This window comes from Natator depressus, chromosome 1 (genome assembly GCF_965152275.1).
Source record: "Natator depressus isolate rNatDep1 chromosome 1, rNatDep2.hap1, whole genome shotgun sequence".
Lineage (NCBI taxonomy): Eukaryota > Metazoa > Chordata > Testudines > Cheloniidae > Natator > Natator depressus.
Genome location: NC_134234.1, coordinates 122,304,136 through 122,327,016, shown reverse-complemented (window position 1 = coordinate 122,327,016; position 22,881 = coordinate 122,304,136). Strand labels below are relative to the sequence as shown.

At 42.0% G+C, this 22,881-nt stretch overlaps 1 protein-coding gene across 1 annotated transcript in view; it reads left to right on the top strand.

The window, feature by feature from the left end:
- The first annotated feature begins 566 nt into the window (after nt 1-566).
- Nucleotides 567-22,881, top strand: part of PPP2R3B (protein phosphatase 2 regulatory subunit B''beta) — an 88,583-nt gene continuing 66,268 nt past the window's right edge. Inside the window, exons 1-2 of the mRNA XM_074965997.1 lie at nt 567-780; nt 3,652-4,112. Coding sequence (XP_074822098.1) covers nt 3,762-4,112 — 351 coding nt within the window. The 5' untranslated portion in view covers nt 567-780; nt 3,652-3,761. The remainder of the gene's footprint in view (nt 781-3,651; nt 4,113-22,881) is intronic.

Genomic DNA, 22,881 nt, shown 5'->3' with positions numbered 1-22,881 from the left:
AGTACTCTGTGGACCATGAGCCACAGATTGCCAAGAGAGTTGCCATTCTTGAGGGTTTGGGGTGGGGGTGGGAGAGGGCCTAGGAGGGGCATAGGAACATGGTGGCAAATGGCACTGACATGCAGCAGCACCTTGCGTTGCACTTACTTGACCTCAGTGACAAGCTGGCCCCTACATTGTGCCTCTTATGTTGGGATGCACTATGAGGCCAGGAGGGAGCTTCCCCAACCCCGGGATGCCCCCTTCACCCACAGGGCTCAGGAGGCTCCCAAGAGGGAACCCTGGTGATGCTGATGGCAGTGGCACAGGGGGTAACAGGAGGGTGCTAGGCAGCCATGGTGGGAGCCTGCAGGGGAGGGGGGAGGGGGGAGGGGAGAGGTGTGTATGGGGGCCGACAGCGGGCTTTACACCACACAGGCGGCTGGGAAAGGACGGGAGGGGTCACAGAGAGCCCAGCGCACCGCACAGGCTGCTGGGAAAGGAGAAGTAGACGGGAGGGGAAGCTACGGGGGTGGGGTGGTGTCGTGACGCCGCACAGGCTGCTGGGAAGGCGAGGCGCCCGCACGGCAACGTCAGGACGCCGCAGCAGCAGCAGCAGCAGCCTCCCGGCGTGGCTGTGTTTTCTTCCAGCCACGTGCCCCCTGTCACCCCGGCAACCGGGAGCAGCTTCTCGCGGGGAGACTCTCGTGAGAGCTGCGGCTGTATAAAAGGCCCGCTCTCGGGCGGGGCGGGCCGGAAGGCGCGGCGCGGCGGCGGCGGGTTTGAAGGCAGCGGCGGGAGGTGAGACGTGAAGCCGCCGCGCCGCGCCCCGCGGGACCGGGGTATTGCCGGGGAGCGCGGGGCGGTCCGGGCCCTGGGTGGCTGCAGCCCCGTTTCCCAGCGGGTCCGTCCCGCAGCCCGGCGCCGAGCTGAGGGGAAGGGAGGTGAAGGAAACACGGAGCTGAGTGCGGCAGGGGCCTGGCCGCCGCCCGGGGATGGGGCGGGGGGCGCGGGGCAGAGGAGAGGCTGAGCAGGGCCGGAGACCGCTAAGGCCCTAGGAAGGGCCAGAGCGCTCAGTGGTCCCTCTAGTCCGGAGTGCCCTGTCTTCAGAAGTGGAGTAATTATCAAGGGCTCCATCCCCAGTCGTCCCGTCTCAGCTTCTGGGAGTCCGAGGTTTCGTGTGGCCAGAAGGAGGGTGGGGTTGCATCTCTGATGATCTTGGCTAAGGGCTAGAGTGACCACATCTCAAATGTGAAAAATCAGGCTGGGGTAAAACAAAGCCCCTAATATTGGAACAGTCTGGTCACCCTACGAATAACCATGGGTGGATCTATCTTCCATGAATGTAGCTAATTCTTCTTTGAGCCAAGTTATAGTTCTGGCTTTAGTCACATCCCCTGGTGACCAGTTCAAGAGGTTGACTGTGCATTGGGTGAAGTACTGCCTTATGATAGCTTTAAACCTGTTGTCTTTTAGTTTCATGACTCATGACCTGCACCAAGGCACCCTGGTTCTCTCTCCGTATGGGATGGAGTCTATCAGGAGACAGACCATAGAAGTGAACAGTCCTGCAGTGAGCTGGGTGGGATGGGCCACTCAATGAGTTTCATCCGTGTCATATCCTTGCTATTCCACAAACGGTGTATGAGTTCAACACCATGGATAACTCTGATTTCGTAAACACAATATCTGAAAAGCTATAGTAACCAACGGAAGGGAGGCGAGGGGAAGAGATAAAGTTCATCATTTAACTGTAGCTCTGCCTGCCTTGTCTTGAGTGCTTAATTACAACCATTATCATTGCATAGTGTGTTTTGGCTGCCTCTCTCAGGCATGCTTTCCCTGCAGAAAATTACTGCAAAATCAACATGGATGTTATGGAATCAAATGTATGCAATTTAGGGAAAGCTGAATCTTTACTCTGCCCTTATTTGTTGATTCCCTAGAATATGGACTATATAACATATTGTGGGTGGCTTTTTTTTTTGAAAGCGCCTCCGTGGTTTACGGTGCACAAATCACGTTGGCTTTCAATGTTACATGTGCTCCTAATTCACTTAGATAATAGAAAATTCCAGCCTGCAAATATATAGTGGAACATCTGACTTGCAGTTAATTCTGATTCACTCTGTCTTGATTTGAGTTAGTGTCGTGATCTGCAAACAAACATATCTAAAGAAAATCTGAGTAAGTGGTGTTATAGATGTTTAAAGGTTCCTGAGTTTGAGTTTGTCCATTATTGTGACGCGTGCTAGCTGGAAGACTGGATAAAGGCTCAAACTTCCTAATTTTAAATGTATGTAAATTATGGTGCTAACAAAAGATTTCTTCCTTAACTGAGGTTTTAATAAAAATAATTACAACTATTTTGCATATCCATAAAGCCTTCTGCCTAAGGATAAGAATGCTTTGCAAACATTAACTCCCTTTGACAGGTTTTTTTTGCAGATGTGGTGACTGAGATATCGGTCAACTACAGAACTAGGATAGAACGCAGATTTTTTTTTTAGTATTTTGCTTTAGCCCTTTGCTTCTTTCCGTAAATTCTGAACTCGGGCATGCTCAACCTGGCGTTTTGCCTCAGAAGTGAGAGTAATTAAAAGCTGAAACGTCTTGCAGCCATCCCAACACTTAAAGCCATCATAGGTTTGTGTTGGCTTTTAAAAAAACTGAACGTTCCATACATTGTAAAGGTTAATAACATTAACTTGTACTTTCAACACTGATTTGTGTTGTTATGACTGAGACATAAAAATCAAATAGTCTGAAGACAGCACTGTACCATAACTGTATAAATTTGATAAGAAATTTCATTTAGGATTATACTGATAAATCATTAAAACTGAGACAAAGGGATCATATTTTAAGGCATAAGATGTGGAATTAAGGTTGAGTTTTCAACTTTAACTCTGCATTTCCTGACTCAAACGCTTGGTATTTCAATCTTAACATTTCATTAATACTAACTTCTTTTGCTTGGAATTTCATTGCTTGCATGTAATGGCTTTGTAGTATCAGTCAGGTTCAAAGCCTTATTTAAGACCCACTTCTATTTTCATTTAAAAAAAAAAAAGCCCTTGAAACTTTGCACATCTACACTCACAGAAAGGAAGGTGGGTTTTTTGGCAAAGTTGGAAGTAAATGTCTGAAAAGTATTAGGGCTTGTCTTCATGTACAGTCTACAGCAGTAAAAGCTCTAGTGAAAACACTCCTAGGCTGACAGGAGAGCTTCTCCCATTGGTGTAGTTAATCCACCTCCCTCAGAAGCGGTAACTGTGTTGACAGGAGAAGCTCTCCTGTCCACATAGCACTGTCTGTGTGGTGGGAGGTTAAGTTGGTATAACTAAGTTGCTTAGGGGTGTGGATTTTTCACACCCTGAGCAATGTAGTTATACTGATATTGGTCTGTAGTGTAGACCAGATAATTTATCTCTTATGCTAAGATTGTACAGGATGGGGACTCAGAGGAACAATCTTCACAGCCCAAATTAGTTTTAAAAGCCCTTTAATAGATTGTTACTAATCCATAGTTGATGGAATATGATCTGATTCTCATTTATTTGTATGTTTGTCATCAGGCCTTGTATCTGAGTTTGTACCATGTGGAATTAGTTAAGTCTTGACATGTTGTTGCAACCATAATATTAAGCAATAAAATCTTTCTTTTAACAGGCATCTTGGATTTTGTGCAACAGAGTGAAAGACAGTGGAATAAGCAGTGAAACATTTTTAATCTGGTTGACTTGAGTTCCTTTGTTGGAACAAAAGTAAACTGGTAGAAGATGCCGGCTGGGAAAGTTTTGCAACCTGTACTAAAAATGAAAGTGGATGAACTCTTCCTGTGCTGGCTCAGTCAGCCTACAACCCAGTCGATGTTAAAGGATTGTTTGAGAAGGATCAAGAATGAAGAGAAGACTGAAATCGGTAGTGGAGATGCTGGGGACAGTGAACCTCTCATTTTTACGAATAAAACCTCCAAATCTAAACAAAGTATGCTAGATAACCTGATATCTCCTTTGGTGACTCCTTCCAGTCCTCCTCATCTTTCCACAGCTCTCCCCCTAGGAACTTCAACTAGCCCAAGAAACCTATCTAATATTAGAGGAATACGTAGATCTGCAGGGACAAGAACAGTAAGTTCCTTTACTTTGAGACTTGAATTAGAATACCTTTTGTAATAGGTGAACCTAAGGTGTGTGGTGTTGAGTTATGAGGCTGTTTTCGTTTCACCACTGCATTCAATCAAAAAGTGAGTTAGTGGCATAAATAGCTAACGTTCGCTAATACTTGTCTAAACTACCAAGAGACTGGTTTCAGAATAGCAGCCGTGTTAGTCTGTATCTGTAAAAAGAAAAGGAGTACTTGTGGCACCTTAGAGACTAACAAATTTATTTGGGCATAAGCTTTCGTGAGCTACATCGATTGCATCTGATGAAGTGAGCTGAAGCTCACGAAAGCTTATGCCCAAATAAATTTGTTAGTCTCTAAGGTGCCACAAGTACTCCTTTTCTGTTTACCAAGAGACTGATAATCTTATAGCTGATTGAAGATTACTCAAAACAAGAAACTTTCAAGCATTTTGTTTCCCTCTTGAATCTCCAGTTCTTCAAAATCAACAATGGTGGTAGTTATTCAGTACTGTGAAGTGTAACAAAGTAATGTAAAAGGACACTTGCCAGCAAGTTAAAGGAGCATGGGCTGGAAGAATGGACTATAAGGTGGATAGAAAGCTGGCTAGATTGTCGGGCTCAACGGGTAGTGATCAATGGCTCCATGTCTAGTTGGCAGCCGGTATCAAGCGGAGTGCCCCAGGGGTCGGTCCTGGGGCCGGGTTTGTTCAATATCTTCATAAATGATCTGGAGGATGGTGTGGATTGCACCCTCAGCAAGTTTGCAGATGACACTAAACTGGGAGGAGAGGTAGATACGCTGGAGGGTAGGGATAGGATACAGAGGGACCTAGACAAATTGGAGGATTGGGCCAAAAGAAATCTGATGAGGTTCAACAAGGACAAGTGCAGAGTCCTGCACTTAGGACGGAAGAATCCAATGCACCGCTACAGACTAGGGACCGAAAGGCTCGGCAGCAGTTCTGCAGAAAAGGACCTAGGGGTTACAGTGGACGAGAAGCTGGATATGAGTCAACAGTGTGCCCTTGTTGCCAAGAAGGCCAATGGCATTTTGGGATGTATAAGTAGGGACATTGCCAGCAGACCGAGGGACGTGATCGTTCCCCTCTATTCGACATTGGTGAGGCCTCATCTGGAGTACTGTGTCCAGTTTTGTGCCCCACACTACAAGAAGGATGTGGAAAAATTGGAGAGAGTTCAGTGGAGGGCAACAAATGATTAGGGGACTGGAACACATGAGTTATGAGGAGAGGCTGAGGGAACTGGGGATGTTTAGTCTGCGGAGGAGAAGAATGAGGGGGGGATTTGATAGCTGCTTTCAGCTACCTGAAAGGGGATTCCAAAGAGGATGGCTCTAGACTGTTCTCAGTGGTAGCAGATGACAGAACAAGGAGTAATGGTCTCAAGTTGCAGTGGGGGAGATTTAGGTTGGATATTAGGAAAAACTTTTTCACGACGAGGATGGTGAAACACTGGAATGCGTTACCTAAGGAGGTGGTGGAATCGCCTTCCCTAGAATTTTTTAAAGTCAGGTTTGACAAAGCCCTGGCTGGGATGATTTAATTGGGGATCGGTCCTGCTTTGAGCAGGGGGTTGGACTAGATGACCTCCTGAGGTCCCTTCCAACCCTGATAGTCTATGATTCTATGACACTAAACTCTGACAAATATAATATCGTACAAGCTGAGCTGTATATCTCTGTTACAACTCTTACTAGGTGCTAAACGTACCACAGTGAATGCTACATGTGCAGGAAAATCATTTCCTCCTAGAGGATTAGAAATTGCAGAAATATGTTGATTTTAGTCGTAGAGTAGCTGTTTTAATGAACTTAGCATCTAAGATCTGGTCTACACTGTGGCGGGAGGGGGATCGATCTAAGTTACGCAACTTCAACTACACGAATAATGTAGCTGAAGTCGACATACTTAAATCTACACATCGTGGTGTCTTTACTGCGGTGAGTCGACTGCTGATGCTCCCCCGTCGACGCCGCCTGCGCCTCTCGCTTTGATGGATTACCGGAGTCAACGGGAGAGAACTCGACTCTCAATTTATCGCATCTAGTCTAGACGCAATAAATTGACCCCCGCTGGATCAATCGCTGCCAGTCGATCCAGCGGGTAATGTAGGCAAGCCTAATAAGTTAGTATCCACTCTTATGTGGGTGTGCGTCTGATAAAATCTACTACTGGTTGGATTTACAAGCTATACTAGTGTCTGAAATTGGTATTATGGATTTCATTTGACTAAAGATGTGGAGTAAAGCCTTACAAACTGACATCTCTGGTTGGAAGCTCAAGTTCACTGATTATCCAAGGGCCACATGTCACTTTTCCTGGTGCTAATACAGTGCAGTGTGCTTTACTAGAGTTTGAAAAATTTTCCATACACACCTAACTCTACAAAGGGAGTGGTACTATCTACCAATAGAAGGACAACATCCTGGTGAGAAGCCTAGGCCCAAATTTTTAAACGTAGTTAGGTGTTGCTTTTGTTCAGCATTGCAAACCTAAGTCTCTTTGCCTTAGGCGTCTAAATCACTTTGAAAATGAGGCTTAAACTCCTAAGTCAGTTCATCATTGCAGTGCTGAGTGAAGAAACATTTAAATCCCTTTAAAAATCTAGGCCTTAGTCCCTTGTTATCCTTAAGCTCTGGGAAGGTTAACTAATATTTTGCCTTTGCTTCTGGAGGGTCATCACTTTTCTGCTTAGTAGATGTATAACTTGAAGTTCTATCAGTATTTTGTAGAGGCTGAATGATTTATTGCCTCAGACTCTGTGGGAATCTGGTTTTAAGTATGTGCTTTTCTTTCCACTTGTTCGATTTATGATGGGCACAGGTGCTTTCAATTTGAATTCTCAGTGGAAGACTGCTAGCTGTAGAATTTCTTATCCAGGAAATCAGAATGAGTCAATCTCCCCCCCCCCCCCCCCCAAAACCAGTAGCTGCAGAGTGGTCTTAACATTTCTCAGTGAAAAAATCCTCCAGAAATTATCTTTATTGTGAAAGCATCATAAAATAGAACGAAAGTGAAGAACCTTAGTTATGTGGACTAATGCTCTTTTGTTATGCAGATACTATGACTGTATTACAAATGCGTGAATTCATAAAAATTGCATATCAGAGTAGTATTGGAGCCAGTTTGGTTTTTTTATTCCTTCCTAGTACAGTAAGGCTAAGTCTGGTATCTGTTTTCCAGCACTTTCCTGACTGACAAGGAAAAGCTAAGGATTGAGGATGGAGGGGTGGGGAATTTAGGTGGATCATTGGTGGATTTACAGCTTGCTATAGTTAAAAAGAAACAAAAAAACCTGTGACCTGGTCATCCAGATTTTGTGCCCATCTTTCTGCATGAATCTGTCCAGGTCCAGGCAGGAGCTCTGAGTACAGGAATACTATTTGTGTGGAAGCCCAGGGACGAACGCTTACTGACTCTAGAAACCAAATCTCAGACTCAGTAGCCATATAGATGAAGTAGTGTTGATTATACAGACATATCCATAAAATAGCATGTGGTGATATACCTTTTAATCAAAGAAAAGGCTAGCTTTCTAAAAGACTAGGTCTGAGGGAAAGATGTATTGCTGCTTATCCTTAATTTAATTTGGTTCTGCCATAGAGCAGAGTACTAGGTAAACAGATGTGAAGACATTTTCTTTCTCCCTATAGTGATAAACTTACCAGGCACCATATTTTGTACAGAACCTCAGACTTGATTGCACTTTAACAGAAAGTAATAGTTTTGTCAGTAGGTGGTATGTTTCTAAGCTCTCCTTTCATAAAGCTCCTGACTTATAGTGAAGGCCTCAAGTATTGGGCAGTGTTGCAGAATTTGCTGCAGAACTGTTCTAAATTTTTAATCTTTTAAAAAAAAAAATGGCATCTAGCCTTCACTGTTATGACAAAATCCTAAAAATGAGAACTGAGTGTAAACCAATGCAGAGTCTTCCTGCAGTCTGAAATTGTTTAAACAAGCCCTCAGAAATAGTGTGGTAATGTGCACTCAAGGGGTGTGAATTCTCAAGCACATCAACATGATGCACACTAACTGGCCTTTGTAGATCTTGCTGGCATGAGCTAAAAGTTCTTAGTGCCCGTTAACATAGTGCCGTTTGAAACGGGACTGCAAGGGCCAGTTAGTGCGCAACATGTTGATGGGTTTTAGAATTCACACTCCTTGAGCATGTATTGCCATACTGTGTAGACAAGCCCAGAGACACATGAGCTGCCTCATCTCCGTGGGCTGATAAAATGTTGTTGGTTTAAAAGTTAAAATATCAACACTACTGAATATTATAGCAAAAACATCCAACTGTCATCCTAAATTGCTTTCCAGACACTTTCAAGTCAGAAACTACCACTAACCTAATCAAGTTGCCCCAATTTCCAGTTTCCCCCTCTTCTTCAACTGCTTATATGGTTTACTTGTGTTGTCTCTGCAAAGTCTGCAGCATGTTATAAACTGAAAATGGCAACATAAAATTTAACCTGTTTAAATGTGTGGCCTAATACACCACTTCACACTTTAAAAGGTCCATAGAACAGTGATGAAAGACCCCCCTGGACAGCACTACTAGTGCGGTAGGGGTTCCTGCCAGTAACTGGGGCAGGCTGTGCATGGGTCAGAGAAGACACGGTGAAGGCAGATCAGAGCCAGGAGCCATGGGGGGCAGATCGGAAGTGGGAGAATCTAGCTGGGGCAAACCTGTGCCCCAGGAATTGTCTGTGCAATGGCTCATAGGAGTGCTTGCAACAGGACCACAAGTTAAGGCATGCCTTGACACAAGGATACAACATCTGATCTATGGGACTGCTGTACTAGCTTTATAGTACTGTATTCATTTTCACATCTAGTCCAGTAACCTGCAGTTTTGAATTTAAATAAAGGTGCCCCAGAAGTCAGTGTGGAGTAGAAATGTGCTACAGAATTTGTCTAGTTTCTTGATTTATAATAGTGCAGTGGCAATAGTTGCCTCGTGTTTGAGGCCTGAAAACAACTTATTAGGCGTTAATTATCTGTAGGCTTAAAGTTCCGTTATAGCAGAGCAGATGGCAAATGAATGACTTGGTCTTCCATTACCAAACATAGGCAAAACTACTGAAGTCACAACCTCTCACATTTCAGTGCAATAGGCACCAGAATTTATCTGTAATGTAAGGATAATTTTATAAATATACTAAAAGTAATAACTATTTGACAGCAAGGAATTGCAACAGTTCTTGTTTGAAGCCTCCTTGGTGACAACAATAGAAAAAAATGATGGTTTGGAGAGAGAATTTTTGTTTCTAACAAATGTATAGTGGGAGGAAAACTAAAATTTTGGCAAAAAATACACTTGATTTGGTTCCATGGTTATGTCACTAGAAACCCTTTGAAGGATATTGGAGTCTTACAGATTACAGTTGTTTGTTCTACTCCATTCTTCAGACAATACTTAAGAGGGGAAGGAAAATCTTTTGAAGTTACTATTACTCAGTTTGCTTGGCAATCTGAATGCTCTGCAAACTGTGTACTGCAGCTAGCCCAATGCATCTAACAATCTACTTCCCCAATTAAGTATAGCAGGTGTTAAAGAGAACTGAAAATGTTGAATATTCATAATGGGGAGTAGGGGATGTCATAAATGAAAATCTAACCTTCATTTAGATGATGGAGTGGCTTTTATAATACTGTTTAGAAATGACCCTTATAAGCTCAGTTCCCACCCAAAATTTGGGTTCTAAGCTACAGAAAACTTGTATGAACACTGGTCTAATTTTATTATCAGCTGAAGTGAACCTTCATCTTAAATGTTTCTCTTCTATAAAACACAGTATGTTTAAGAAATAAAAGTTGCGTTAGAATAATGTGCATTTGCTGGGTACATCAACCCTTAAAATAACACCCTTGGTATAATTGCAGGTTCTCCTATTGCTGCTAACTTTCTTATAGATTCCAGAATCTACCCTTTTGTCCTTCAGATGCATTCACAAACCACCTATTGCAATGTTAAATAGAATGCATCTGTTTGTGTATGTGTACTTAATCATGCTTCCAAGATGAGTTCAAACACATTTACCTACAGCTAGTTTAAATATAAGTGAAATTTGGAATCCTAATCTTCCATAAATGAAAAACAAGTTCCTAATTGTAAAAATAGCTTGTAATGTAGCTTCAGTAATCCAAATTTAGGTTCTAAACAGAAACCATAAAAGAGATACAGTATTGTAACATTTGGGACTATGTTCCAAAAGGTGATATAAGAGAAGGGTCCTACTTCTAATCAGGAATAGTGGAAGAATGAACAGAATTTCCTAGAGCTGCCTAAAATTTCACTACAGCCAACTTCTTTCAAAGTCTCTGCTCTTTTAACTGCAGAAGGGAAATGTATGCATGCGCTTTGCGGTTACTGAAGTATATATTTTCTTTCAGGCAGAGGCCTCTTCCATCACAACCTTCGGTACATTTGGGCTGAGTCACTGAACTCTGATATCCATTTCTGGAATTATCACAAATAACATACAGGGCATGCAGTGGTGCTGAATACCTACAAACAGATTTCAGGAGATAACAATGAGACCTGAATTATAATTCTCTTTGAGGTTAGTCTCTATAAAAGGGTTTTGGGTCCTAAGAAAACAGGTCTTATCTGAAGGGAGGAAAATCTTTTCTCCTGGGCCATATTCCCCACACAATCAGGGGAGAGGCAGGAAGAAAGATAATTGAGACAGTCCTCCGCTAATGTAGAACATAGAGTACACCCTTCTTTAGCCAGTAAAAGTGCCAGTCGTATTTGAAGATAAGCTGTGTTTGTGCTACGTCAAAGCCACTGATGATTCAAGCAGCTAAAAGCCAGTAAGTTAGAGGATAGAAGACTTGGAAGGAGTTAGTTTGTGTGCTGTTGCATGGACAGCATAAAGGATACTCATTGTGGTATGTGCTTCCATGGTGATCTGTCCTGAACCAAATCTGGCACATTAGAGTGGGATGCCTGTGAGGAACAGATGTGTCATTCAGCCATCATGTTTAGGTCTGGGTTTTTTCATCTTGCTTTCACTGGGTCAATGTCAAAGATGACTTTTGCAGGGAAGTTGGTAGGCATTCAGAGCAGCTGACTACACCACTTCGGAGAGAAGGATCTGTTTAGTTAGAAAATGGATCTATTCATTCTACTTGAATTTTTACCATTTGATGTTTTCAATCATTTGGCGATGCTTCATGTGACTGGTGTCCAACTCCTTTTTACTCTTAACAGTTCAGGCCATGTTTCAGTCCCATATGTCAAAAAACTGACCACTGAAGCATTTATATAATCCTCAGCTTTGTGTGTCTACTTATATTAGTAGCCCAGATTGATATTCTGGTTTTGAAAACTGAGAAAGCAGGTGCAGAATTGAACTTGATTTGTTTTAAGTTATGTAAAGTTACTTTACTTGTAAAGTCCACCAACTAATTTTAACCTGGGTTTCACTTTATTTTTGCTCTTAAATATTCACACAGAGAAAATGCCCTCATTGCATAAACTCTTTATATATTATTTTACTTGTTTTTACTTTACTATTTTATTTACCTCTCCGAACCCAAAACCAACCTGAGGACTTGCTTAGATAATTTAATATCATGATACAGCTCAAAGATAAATAACTAGCTTTTAAATAAGGGATAATTTACAAAGTTTACTTTTCTTGTGTAGTCTTTCAGTGTTGATGATGGAAGTTATATTAATTAATACTGCTTTTTGGAGAAAAATTTAAAACATGTAGTCTTGAGCTTAAATGCAACTATACAAAAGCTACATTAAAGGAATGTTAAGGTTGCAGTGTCAAGCACTCAAAGGTTAAGAAAAGCCAGAATTAAGGTTGCACATTCAACTTTAATTTTGCCCTCGTGTGTGTGCATTGATTTATATGATCACTATTTCCCACAGGACCCCCTGCCTCACTCAGTGTACAGGACACTTATAACTTGACCAAACTTGGGGAGATTTTCTCAGGCAACAAAAGGCATGTCCCTAGCACCAGCCTATATTGTGGTCCAAGAGAATCATCTTACTGAACCACCATTGAGGCTGCCCAGATCCTGCCCCAAGGAGTTATCCAGGGCAGTAAACTGCTTCATCAATCCTGAATGCCTGTAACTTGTATCAAAGCCGAGTTACCAAGCACTGCAAATAACTATTGCCCAACTTTACTGAAATGATCATGTGTGTGCAGGTAGTCTTAAACAGCATGGATTCTCTCTGCCTGCAACCACGAACCAACAGCCTCCCCTGCATTCCCAGAGTAGAGTACATTCACTCATGAAGTTTTGGGCATTCTAAAAGAGTCCTGACTCAAGACTTGGGAATCTACCCCATGCCCTTCCTGGCTCTTGGGAGTCATGAATAACTGGGTGCCACTGAAATAGCCAATGCATCTTTCAGAGAAGGAATCTTCCCATCCTTTTTCAAACGCGCAATAGTCTGACCAACGCTGAAGAACCCCACCGTGGATACTTAGACCTAGCCAACTATTCCAAGTTTCAAACCTCCTATTCCTGAGCAAGCTCACAGCGAAACTAACAAAAGGCCAATGACAAGCTTGTCTAACTGAAGCTAACATTCTGTACCTGGAATAGTCTGGATTTAGGCCAGGACATGGAACTGAAACTGCTATAATGGCACTAATGGATGATTTGTCAGTGGATAGAGAACAGACATCCGTTCTCATCCTCCTGTACCTCTCTTCTGCATTTAACACATGACTGATATACTGCTGTATCACTTGAGAGAGAGATGGTGGGGTCCAGAGTAATGCACTAAAATGGTTTGAGAGTTTACTGGAGGGATTCACCCAGTAAGTAGTGATGGGAAACTGCATCTCCACCACTAGACCCCTCACTTGTAGAGTTCCACAAGGACAGTTCTCTCTCCAGTCCTTTTCAACATCTGCATGTAACCACTAGGTGAACTGGGTCAGACAATATGGAATCCAGTACCAGTAATATGTAGATGATACACAGCTCTATTTATCCTTCACCATATATGCCCAAATCACTGCCACCAAGATGGCCTAGTGTTTTGGATGAGTTCAGCTCATGTATGAACAGCAGCTGGATGAAGCTAAACCTAAGCCAAACAGAGATGGTGCTGGTGGGCAGAGTTTTCAGCCACAGTGCATTCTCTGTTGATTGAAGGTTCACATCCACAATTAGTCAATTCAGTCCATGATCTAGGATTACTCTTGGATTGCTTGCTGACACTGAGCTCTCACATAGCAACAGTAACACTTACTACCATCTCTGGTTGGCTAGGAGACTGCCGCATCCTGTTGGACAACGACCTGGCCTCAGTTATTCATGTCTTTGTCACCTCTCAGCTGGACTACAGCAATGTGGTATACCTGGGCATGAAACCTTCAGTATTTAGGTAACTCCAACTAATATATACACTGCAGTATGCCTCCTCAGCAGCACAGGCACATCACACCCATACTCTGCTCTCTACAATGGCTTTCCACAGAATTTTGAATCAAGTTGAAGGTCTCAGTCCTTATCTTCAGTACGCCCCATGACCTGGGCCCAAGATACTTAAAAGTTCATCTTAATCTCTGGTAAAAAGATCATGGTCAGCAACTTCACTCCTCTGACACAGTGGAACTCAACAATGAGGGTAAAGTTAGTCTGTGTGGGAGACAAAACTTTCTCTGAGGACGATCTGAACCTGGAATGAATTCTCCCAAGAACTAAGGCCCCCACAAACCTCACCTCCAAGTGCAAGGCACATTTTTTTTGACCTTGACTTCTATAATATAAACACATAGCAAAATTATATTAAAGTTTAAAAAAAAAAAAAACTCACCAAAACAAAATGCTTCACTACATATGCTTCTCCCTCTGGTGAGAGGATGAGATCCGACAGGTGACAGCTGTCTTGCTTAATGCACTACTGGAAGGCTCTCTGAGCGCAGTATAAAAACCTACATAGACATTCCTTTTACCTGATGATGATGATTGATGATTGATTGTATCATTGCATGTTTGTTGCAATCCTTTGTTTTTGCTTTTGTATGTTTAAAAAATAAGTTCTTAAAATAGCATTTACTAGATGAAATTGGTGTTGAACTACAATTTGATCACCTATTGTAACTTTGAAACAGGTCAGTATATCCATTATGCTGTAGGAAAGCTTTTGGAACCCCCCAGATTTATTCTTGAGTGGGGAAAAAACTTTATTTTACTGTCTGCCCCAGTTATATCTGTGCTCATACAGATTTAGCAGTGCCAAATAAGTATGTTATGTTTCTAGTAAATGTAAAACAGGAAGAAAACTAAAATGCGATTTTTTTGGCAAAAACTTTTCCAGTTTTTAACCATCTACAGCAGTTTCAGAAATGTACTTTAATGTTGCAGACAACTTCTGTTGCATAGCTTCTTTTCTTACTCATTACTAACGGGTTAATGCCCCAATCTTTGGAATTTGGAGTTGATCCAATGTTGGTGGATGCTCCTGAACTAAGTCCCCACCCTTCAGCTCAGGTCATCAGATTTTCTGCCTCCAGCAGCTGGTGGTTCATTTTCTTCATTTTATAACTTTATTTTTTTATTCATTTTTGTACAGTAGCAACACATGTTTCTTTTCCCCCAACTCCCTTGGTTTGGGTTTTTGGTAACAGGGTGGCTTCAATCATTCAGTGCTGCAGCGTCTCTTAGGCATTCTTCTGCCCCCATTTGGGCATGGCAGAGCTGGCCTGCAAACACCAGGCTAAATCTGTGAGGCAGCATTTACAGACTTTACAGAGGGTGTATTATGCCCTACCTGCTCACAGCCAGACAACCCTTGTGCTGCCAGACCATGGGTCTCAGTTGGAACTGTATGTTGGGTCTCACCTCTTGCCCCAAGGAGCCATGACTCAACACAAAAGACCAATCAGAAGCTTCTGAGCATTTTAGGAAGATAATGTCCTTTTCATCCTCAGATTATCTGGCTACCCCAAGGAGGTAAATCCTGCAACAGACCTGGGCTGGTGGGGAGGAAACCCTGAAAGGATTCATAAACCTCCCTGCCTCTCCCTCCCCTCTCCCTCCTCCTCCCCCCCCCCCCCTCTCAAGGTACCAAACTGGGTTCTCAACTCCATAGGGGAAGAAGTACAGGGTTCCCTACACAGCTCACAAAATTAGGTGCCTTCCCACAGAGGGACATTTGATGTGATTTGAATAAGACAAGTACAAACAACATGAAAGTTAACCTGATTTTTTTTTAACTCTAATCCTTGCTTGCTTACTTTGAAAGCAAGCATTGCAGAGGAGAAGCAAATTCCAGAATCTGAGTACATACTTTTAGTTAATTTGGGCAGCTATATCTGATGTCTGAACCAACCTCCCCATGCCTAAAAAGCCCCTAAAACCATGGCCAAATGGGAACAGATTAGTGATCCATCAAGTCCAATATTCTGTCTGACCGTGGTTAGTACCAGCTGCTTCAGAAACAGGTGCAAAAAATCATGTAGCGGGCAACTATGGTGTTTACAGGGGACGTTTCCTCCTACCTTCTGTTAGAAGTTTTCTTATAATTAAGGTATTCGTGTTTATATCTCTCCCAAAACTAGGGAGTAACCAGGGGTCAAAGCTTTTCTGTGGCAATGCAAATAATATCCTTGGCAGAGAAGAATCTGTTACCTTTCCAGACAGTTTACATAAAGGATAGAGAAAAGAAGGGAGAGTTTAAGTCGTCCTCCTAGTCCTCAACTGCTGTAAAATGCACTTTGGACTTGCAAGATAGTCCAGGAGCTCACACTGCACCAGCAGAAAAGAGCAGATTTCCTGAAGCAGGGACTCCTTCATCTGAATCAGGAATACCTGTAATTAACAACCTGGGCATCAAAACAGAAGTGTAGTTCTGCATAGATTGTCCATTAGCCTCTGATACATTTTGGTATTCATGCAGAACTCAGATAGGAAATTTTTCATTGGTGTGGTCAGACTAAAGATTTTCACATTATCCTTTTGGATACAGTGTGGGGAGGGATAGCTCAGTGGTTTGAGCATTGGGCTGCTAAACCCAGGTTTGTGAGTTCAATCCTTGAGGGGGCCATTTAGGGATCTGGGGCAAAAATTGGGGATTGGTCCTGCTTTAAGCGGGGGGTTGGACTAAATGACGACCTGAGGTCTCTTCCAACCCTGATGGTGTATTCTGATTGTTCACCACAACCCCAAATCTTCAGAGTGACTGCATCCCAGGATATAGTCCCCCATCTTGTAAGGATGTCTGTGGCCTTCATTCTTTGTTCCTAGCTGTATACATGCATATTGTTTGCTTGTGCCCACTTTACCAACTGATCCATAGTGCTCTGTATCAGTAATCTGTCCTCTTTGTTTACCACTCCCCCGATTTTTATGTCATCACTGATACAAGTTTGAAGATTTTGTTTTCTTTCAAGTCATTAAATAGTGTAGGACCATGAACTGATCTGTGCGGGACCCCACTTGGAATTCACCACACAGTGATAGATCTCAAAATGTAACTTGTAAATGTGAAATCATCAGTTAGCCACCTTTTAACTCATTTAATGTAGACCACATTAATTTTATACCATTTTATTTTTTATCAAAATGTTATGAAGTACCAAATCAAATGCCTTACAGCAGTCTTAAATACATGACCTTGTCTGAGGAAGATTTGCAAGTGAGATTCAATTTCTTTGCAGCAGCAGCCTTTTGTAGGAAGATGCTAATGTTCCCACATAATTCCTTGTTTTATATAGGGGAACTTCTATTCCTGCTTCTTATTCTACTATACTGCTTATTGTTGTCCTCCTCCTGTGATTCACTGCTTTCTGGTCACTGCCTCCCATTAGTGAGAATGAGGAGAGGCGGTGTGGAGCAGAATAGGGAGGAAAGTCTTTTTTTTGTTTTTGTTTTTTCTGTTAGCGTCATTTCTCATCTCATTCCACCCATCCAGTAGTTTGGTAAACTAACAAAATACAAACTGATTTTTTTTCTAAAGGGAGACTTTCACATATAATTATCTTAAGGTTAATTCATACATTATGTCAAGTTGTTGTCTTACTCCAGCTACCCATTATTAGCATTATTTCTACAGTTTTGGGAGAACTCTTTGTGGGCTAATCTGAAGAGCAGGGCATAAATCCTGGAGCCTCCAGCAACAACAATGGATAATCTCTGAATTACATAGGTAGGTGGCATTAACCTATTAGTGATGATGAATAAGGAGAGAAGCTACTAAGAGTAAACTATCAGGTAAGAAATTTGGCATTGCTTATGCTGCATAGATTTTGTTGAGATTTAAACTTAATGACAGTTCTGTAGAATTTGAACTATAAATCCCTATTGTATGATGTCACAGATCTGGTTGGGGCAAGCTGTACAGACAGAACCCCGAAATCATTACACATGAACACTAAAACATAACTGCATAGACTGGGATACAGCATGTCTGCCTCTGTATGTCTCTCTATAACAGTGTTGCTATGTAGTACAGGCTCAATGGTGGTATTGACTTATTTGTAAATTTAAACGTTTTGTGTTCAGTAAATGGTAACATAAGACTGAATGGTCCTTTGTCCTGTGCCAGTTGTGCCATCACTATACTGCACAGGAAACCACCCTGTGCTCCTGTACAGGACTGGGTGAAGCCCAGTACTTTCATTCCCCTGAATGCAAATACTAAATAAGGATAGCAGTGACAACCAATTCAGGGCTTTGACTTAAAAGCACAACAGGCTCTTTAGTCTTCCAGAGACCATAGATATAATTACATCAAACATACACTTTTGTGGTATGCTTTCCTGAAAAGATGCTGTTTTTTTTTCCTGATGATAGTGTCATTCCACCTCAAGTACTGTGAGAGGGTTATCAGGACTGATATATTCAATATAAAGATGTTTCTCTGGCTCCATGGGAGGAAGGGGCTGCCATAAACTCTTCTTTTTAGATCTGGAAAAATGTAGTTAAGCAATGTTCCTCTGAACAGCATATCATACCTCAACTTCAGTAATGAAATAATTGCACTTGAGGCAAGTTGGTATACCACTGGTGTCTTATATACATTAAGAGTGTCACTGTAGAGAACAACTTAGAAAGGAAGCATTGTTTGTCTGACTGAAGAACCAAGTATAAATTTTTGATCTAAGAGACACTGAAGTTATTCATTCACTAGCTTTGCTATTCTGTTTTACTGTTTTTCTTATGCAGTATTCCTTTGTTCACTCATTGCACATATGACTCTGGAACAAAGAATTTTTCATTTCTCCTGATTGTCTTGGTAACCAGAAAGTTAATTTTGATTAGGCATGTTTCTTCATTCATGTTAATGTTTTAAAAAAAAAAAAAACACAAAAAACAAAAAACCTTCCAATTAGCCATGTTCCAAACCAGCAGCTAAATTTTTATGACTTTTTAAAAAAATTCTCAATTTTCTAAATACTAATTTTAGTAGTAGTAGTGTTTAAATATTGATGTGCTCTTCCTCTGTGTTGCTTTTTGGAATCTTCACTGATGAAAGCAAGTAAAATTCCAGAAGTATAATTAGCTTTCTCCAGAAAATACAATTCACTTGAATCCTTTAGGCGTAGGACAAATATGGATTTTGGAAGTTAGATGCAACTCATTTAAGTTCATGAAGTTTCACAGGTTTACACCAGATCTGTCTGATCCAATAATTAAACTCATAACTAATTTAGAGGATTGGACACTTCCTGTTTACCCTACTGTTGTAGTTTGTAGTCACTGGAAAATGCTAACACTGAATTTAAATGGACAACTAGATCAAAGAGCAAAATGAAGACTGGCTGTTCCTTAACTATCAATCTAATCCAAAACACTTAACATATTAAATTGGAATCAGAAAAACGTAGTTAGCTCCTTACTTGACATGAGCTAATCATTTCTTGTTTTAAATTGTATCCTCAACTTCCTCCAGTATTGCTAAAGCTAAATTTTGAACTAATGGATACCACAATTGTCCCTTCAAAAGCTAGATGCTGTTAAGCTGTAAAAATGTCCCACTCAAATCTTCAAAAAAAGTGCTACTCCTGCAAATCATTGATTTGTTCCAACATCAATGATAGGTCAGCTTCAATTTTAAGCAACAAAAATGGTCCTTCGGAATGCAAGCACAAAGGCAGCCTTAATTATAGCAGTCGCTATGTGCCCAAGTTATAATAAAGCTGTAATCCTTTGGGTGGACATGTCTGTAATGTCTGTTTGTGCCACACTTATCACTTCAAACAGTCTTCTTAGCTGAAATCCATAAAATAGAATTGGTAACCTTAGGTGACCTTAATTTCTCTAAATTGGAGGCTTCATGTTCCAAATGACTGCCTCATGGAAGAAATTAATATAACTAAGTAAAAGCTTCATTGATCTGGGGAAAATGTCAAATTAGTTTTTTTTTCCCCTATACTTTTCAGTTCATAATGAATGGGTACCAAATTTAAGATTCTAGCTTAATTAGAAAATGAAAATTATGTAATGCACCCCTTTATCTATATAATATACTTCCGATTCTCCAAATACCATGTGGAACACGCATTTTATTTGGGTAATTGGGAGTTTCGATAATAGAGAGGGCAAGAACTATTCAGCAGTGAGGTATCCACATATGGAGGCTTGTCCTCCTCACAGTGGTCTCTGCCCCACCACGACTGCAGCCTCCTCCTCGCCCACCTCATGCCTTCAGGGATCAGTTGTCACCAGCCTTGTGGCATCACAGGGAGTCTTCAACAGAACTGCAGTCACAGCCCTGCTCATTCACTTCTGCAGAGGGCTTCCTGTGGTGCCATAGGAGCCAGTCAGCAGTAGAGTGGTCACTCCTGCGTCCCGGATCCTGTCATTCTCCTCGCAGTCCGGGCCGGGGGCCTCTGCTCTATTATCGAAACATATGCATTGTCCAAATCTTTGCCTTGTCCCCCAGCATGAGACACATGACCTCTGCAGCAAGTATCTCATGCTGTGGGACAAAGAAGTGATTCAGTTAATGTGGCAGTTGGGATAATAGAGTTTTAGATAAATGGGAGCATACTGTAATAGTTAAATTACTGAAAAAGCCCTTCACAGAAGTTAGTTCACCAGGAAGTGTTGTTGCATTTTTAAAAAAGACTAGCTTGCAATCCTTTAGCTGATAAGGATAAAATTTTCAGTTCTGATTTAGTGCACAGTAACCAACCGACTATCAAAGGGGCTTGTTTTTACATAAGAATGGCCATACTGGGTCAGACCAGTGGTCCATCTAGCCTACTATCCTGTCTTCCAATAGTGGCTGGTGCCAGATGCTTCAGAGGGAAGTGAACAAAACCGGGCAATTACCATGACCATCTTGGCTAATAGACTTAGATGGACCTATCCTCCATGAACTTACCTAATTCTTTTTTGAACCCAGTTATACTTTTGGCCTTCATGCCTCTGGTAGCAAGTTTCACAGGTGACTGAATTGTGTGACAAAGTACTTCCTTTTGCTCGTTTTAAACCTGCTGCCTATTAATTTCATTGGGTGACCTCTAATTCCTGTATTACATGAAGGGGTAAATAACCTTTCCTTATTCACTTTCTCCATGCCATTCAAGATTTTATAGACCTTTATCAAATCCCCCTCCCCCCCCAGTCATCTCTTTTCCAAACTGAACAGTCCCAGTCGTCTTAGTCTCTCCTCATATGGAAGCTGCTATGTAGCCTTAATTTGTTTCTGTTGCTTTTCTCTGTACATTTTCCAATTCCAGCATCTTTTTGAGATGAGGCAACCATATTCAAGGTGTGGGTGTACCATGGATTTATCTTATTCTCTCTCTCTCTCTCTCGTATGGCTCAGAACATTGTTTGCTTTTTTGACGGCTGCTGTACATTGAACAGATATTTTCAGAGAACTATCCACAGTGATTAAGATCTTTCTTGAGTGCTAATTTCGATTTTGTAATTTTGTATGTATCGTTGGAATTGTTTTCCAGTGTGCATTACTTTGCATTTGTCAACATAGAATTTCATCTGCTATTTTGTTGCTCAGTCACCCAGTTTTGTGAGATCCCTTTGTGACTCTTCACAGTCTGCTTTGGACTTAACTATTTTGAGTAATTTTGTAGCATCTGCAAACTTTGCCACTTTACTGTTTACCCCTTTTTCCAGATCATATATGAATATTACCGCACAGGTTACAGTACAGATCCTTGTGGGACCCTGCTATTTACCTTCTCCACTGTGAAAACTGGCCATTTATTCCTACTCTGTTTCCTATCTTTTAATCAATTACTGATCCATGAAAGGACTTTCCCTCTTATCCCATGACGACGTACTTTGCTTAAGAGCCATTGGTGAGGGACCTTGTCAAAGGCTTTCTGAAAGTCCAAGTACAATATATCCCCTGGATCACCCTTGTCCACGTGTTCATTGACGCTCCCCATGCCCCCAAAGAATTGCAGTAAATTGACTGAGGCACGCTTTCCCTTTACAAAAGCAGTGTTGATTTGTCCCCAACATATGTCCATCTGTGTGTCTGATAATTTTCAACCAACATGTCTGGTACTGAAGTTAGGCTTACTGGCTGTAATTGCCAGGATAGCCTCTAGCCTTTTTAAAAAATTGGCATTACATTAGATATTCTCCAGTCATCTGGTACACCGGCTGATTTAAGCGATGGGTTACACATCAAAGTTAGGTTTTTAGTCTGTATCCGCAAAAAGAACAGGAGTACTTGTGGCACCTTAGAGACTAACAAAGTTAGTAGTTCTGCAATTTCCTATTTTGAGTTTCTTCAGAACTCTTGAGTGAATGCTGTCTGGTCTGACTTCTTATGGTCCATGGGGCCAGATGCGTTGCATCCGAGAGTGCTAAAGGAGTTGGTGGATGTGATTGCAGAGCGATTGGCCATTATCTTTCAAAACTCATGGCGATCAGGGGAGGTCCCAGATGACTAGAAAAAGGCTAATGTAGTGCCCATCTTTTAAAAAAGGGAAGGAGGAGGATCCTGGGAACTACAGGCCAGTCAGCCTCACCTCAATCCCTGGAAAAATCATGGAGCAGGTCCTCAAGGAATCAATTCTGAAGCACTTAGAGGAGAGGAAAGTGATCAGGAACAGTCAGCATGGATTCACCAAGGGCAAGTCATGCCTGACTAATCTAATTGCCTTCTATGACGAGATAACTGGCTCTGTGGATGAAGGGAAAGCAGTGGACGTGTTGTTCCTTTACTTTAGCAAAGCTTCTGACACAGTCTCCCACAGTATTCTTGCCAGCAAGTTAAAGTAGTATGGGCTGGAAGAATGGACTATAAAGTGGATAGAAAGCTGGCTAGATTGTCGGGCTCAACGGGTAGTGATCAATGGCTCCATGTCTAGTTGGCAGCCGGTATCAAGCGGAGTGCCCCAGGGGTCGGTCCCGGGGCCAGTTTTGTTCAATATCTTCATAAATGATCTGGAGGATGGTGTGGATTGCACCCTCAGCAAGTTTGCAGATGACACTAAACTGGGAGGAGTGGTAGATACGCTGGAGGGTAGGGATAGGATACAGAGGGACCTAGACAAATTGGAGGATTGGGCCAAAAGAAATCTGATGAGGTTCAACAAGGACAAGTGCAGAGTCCTGCACTTAGGACGGAAGAATCCAATGCACCGCTACAGACTAGGGACCGGATGGCTCGGCAGCAGTTCTGCAGAAAAGGACCTAGGGGTTACAGTGGACGAGAAGTTGGATATGAGTCAAGTGTGCCCTTGGTGCCAAGAAGTCCAATGGCATTTTAGGGGCATTGCCAGCAGATCGAGGGACGTGATCGTTCCCCTCTATTGGACATTGGTGAGGCCTCATCT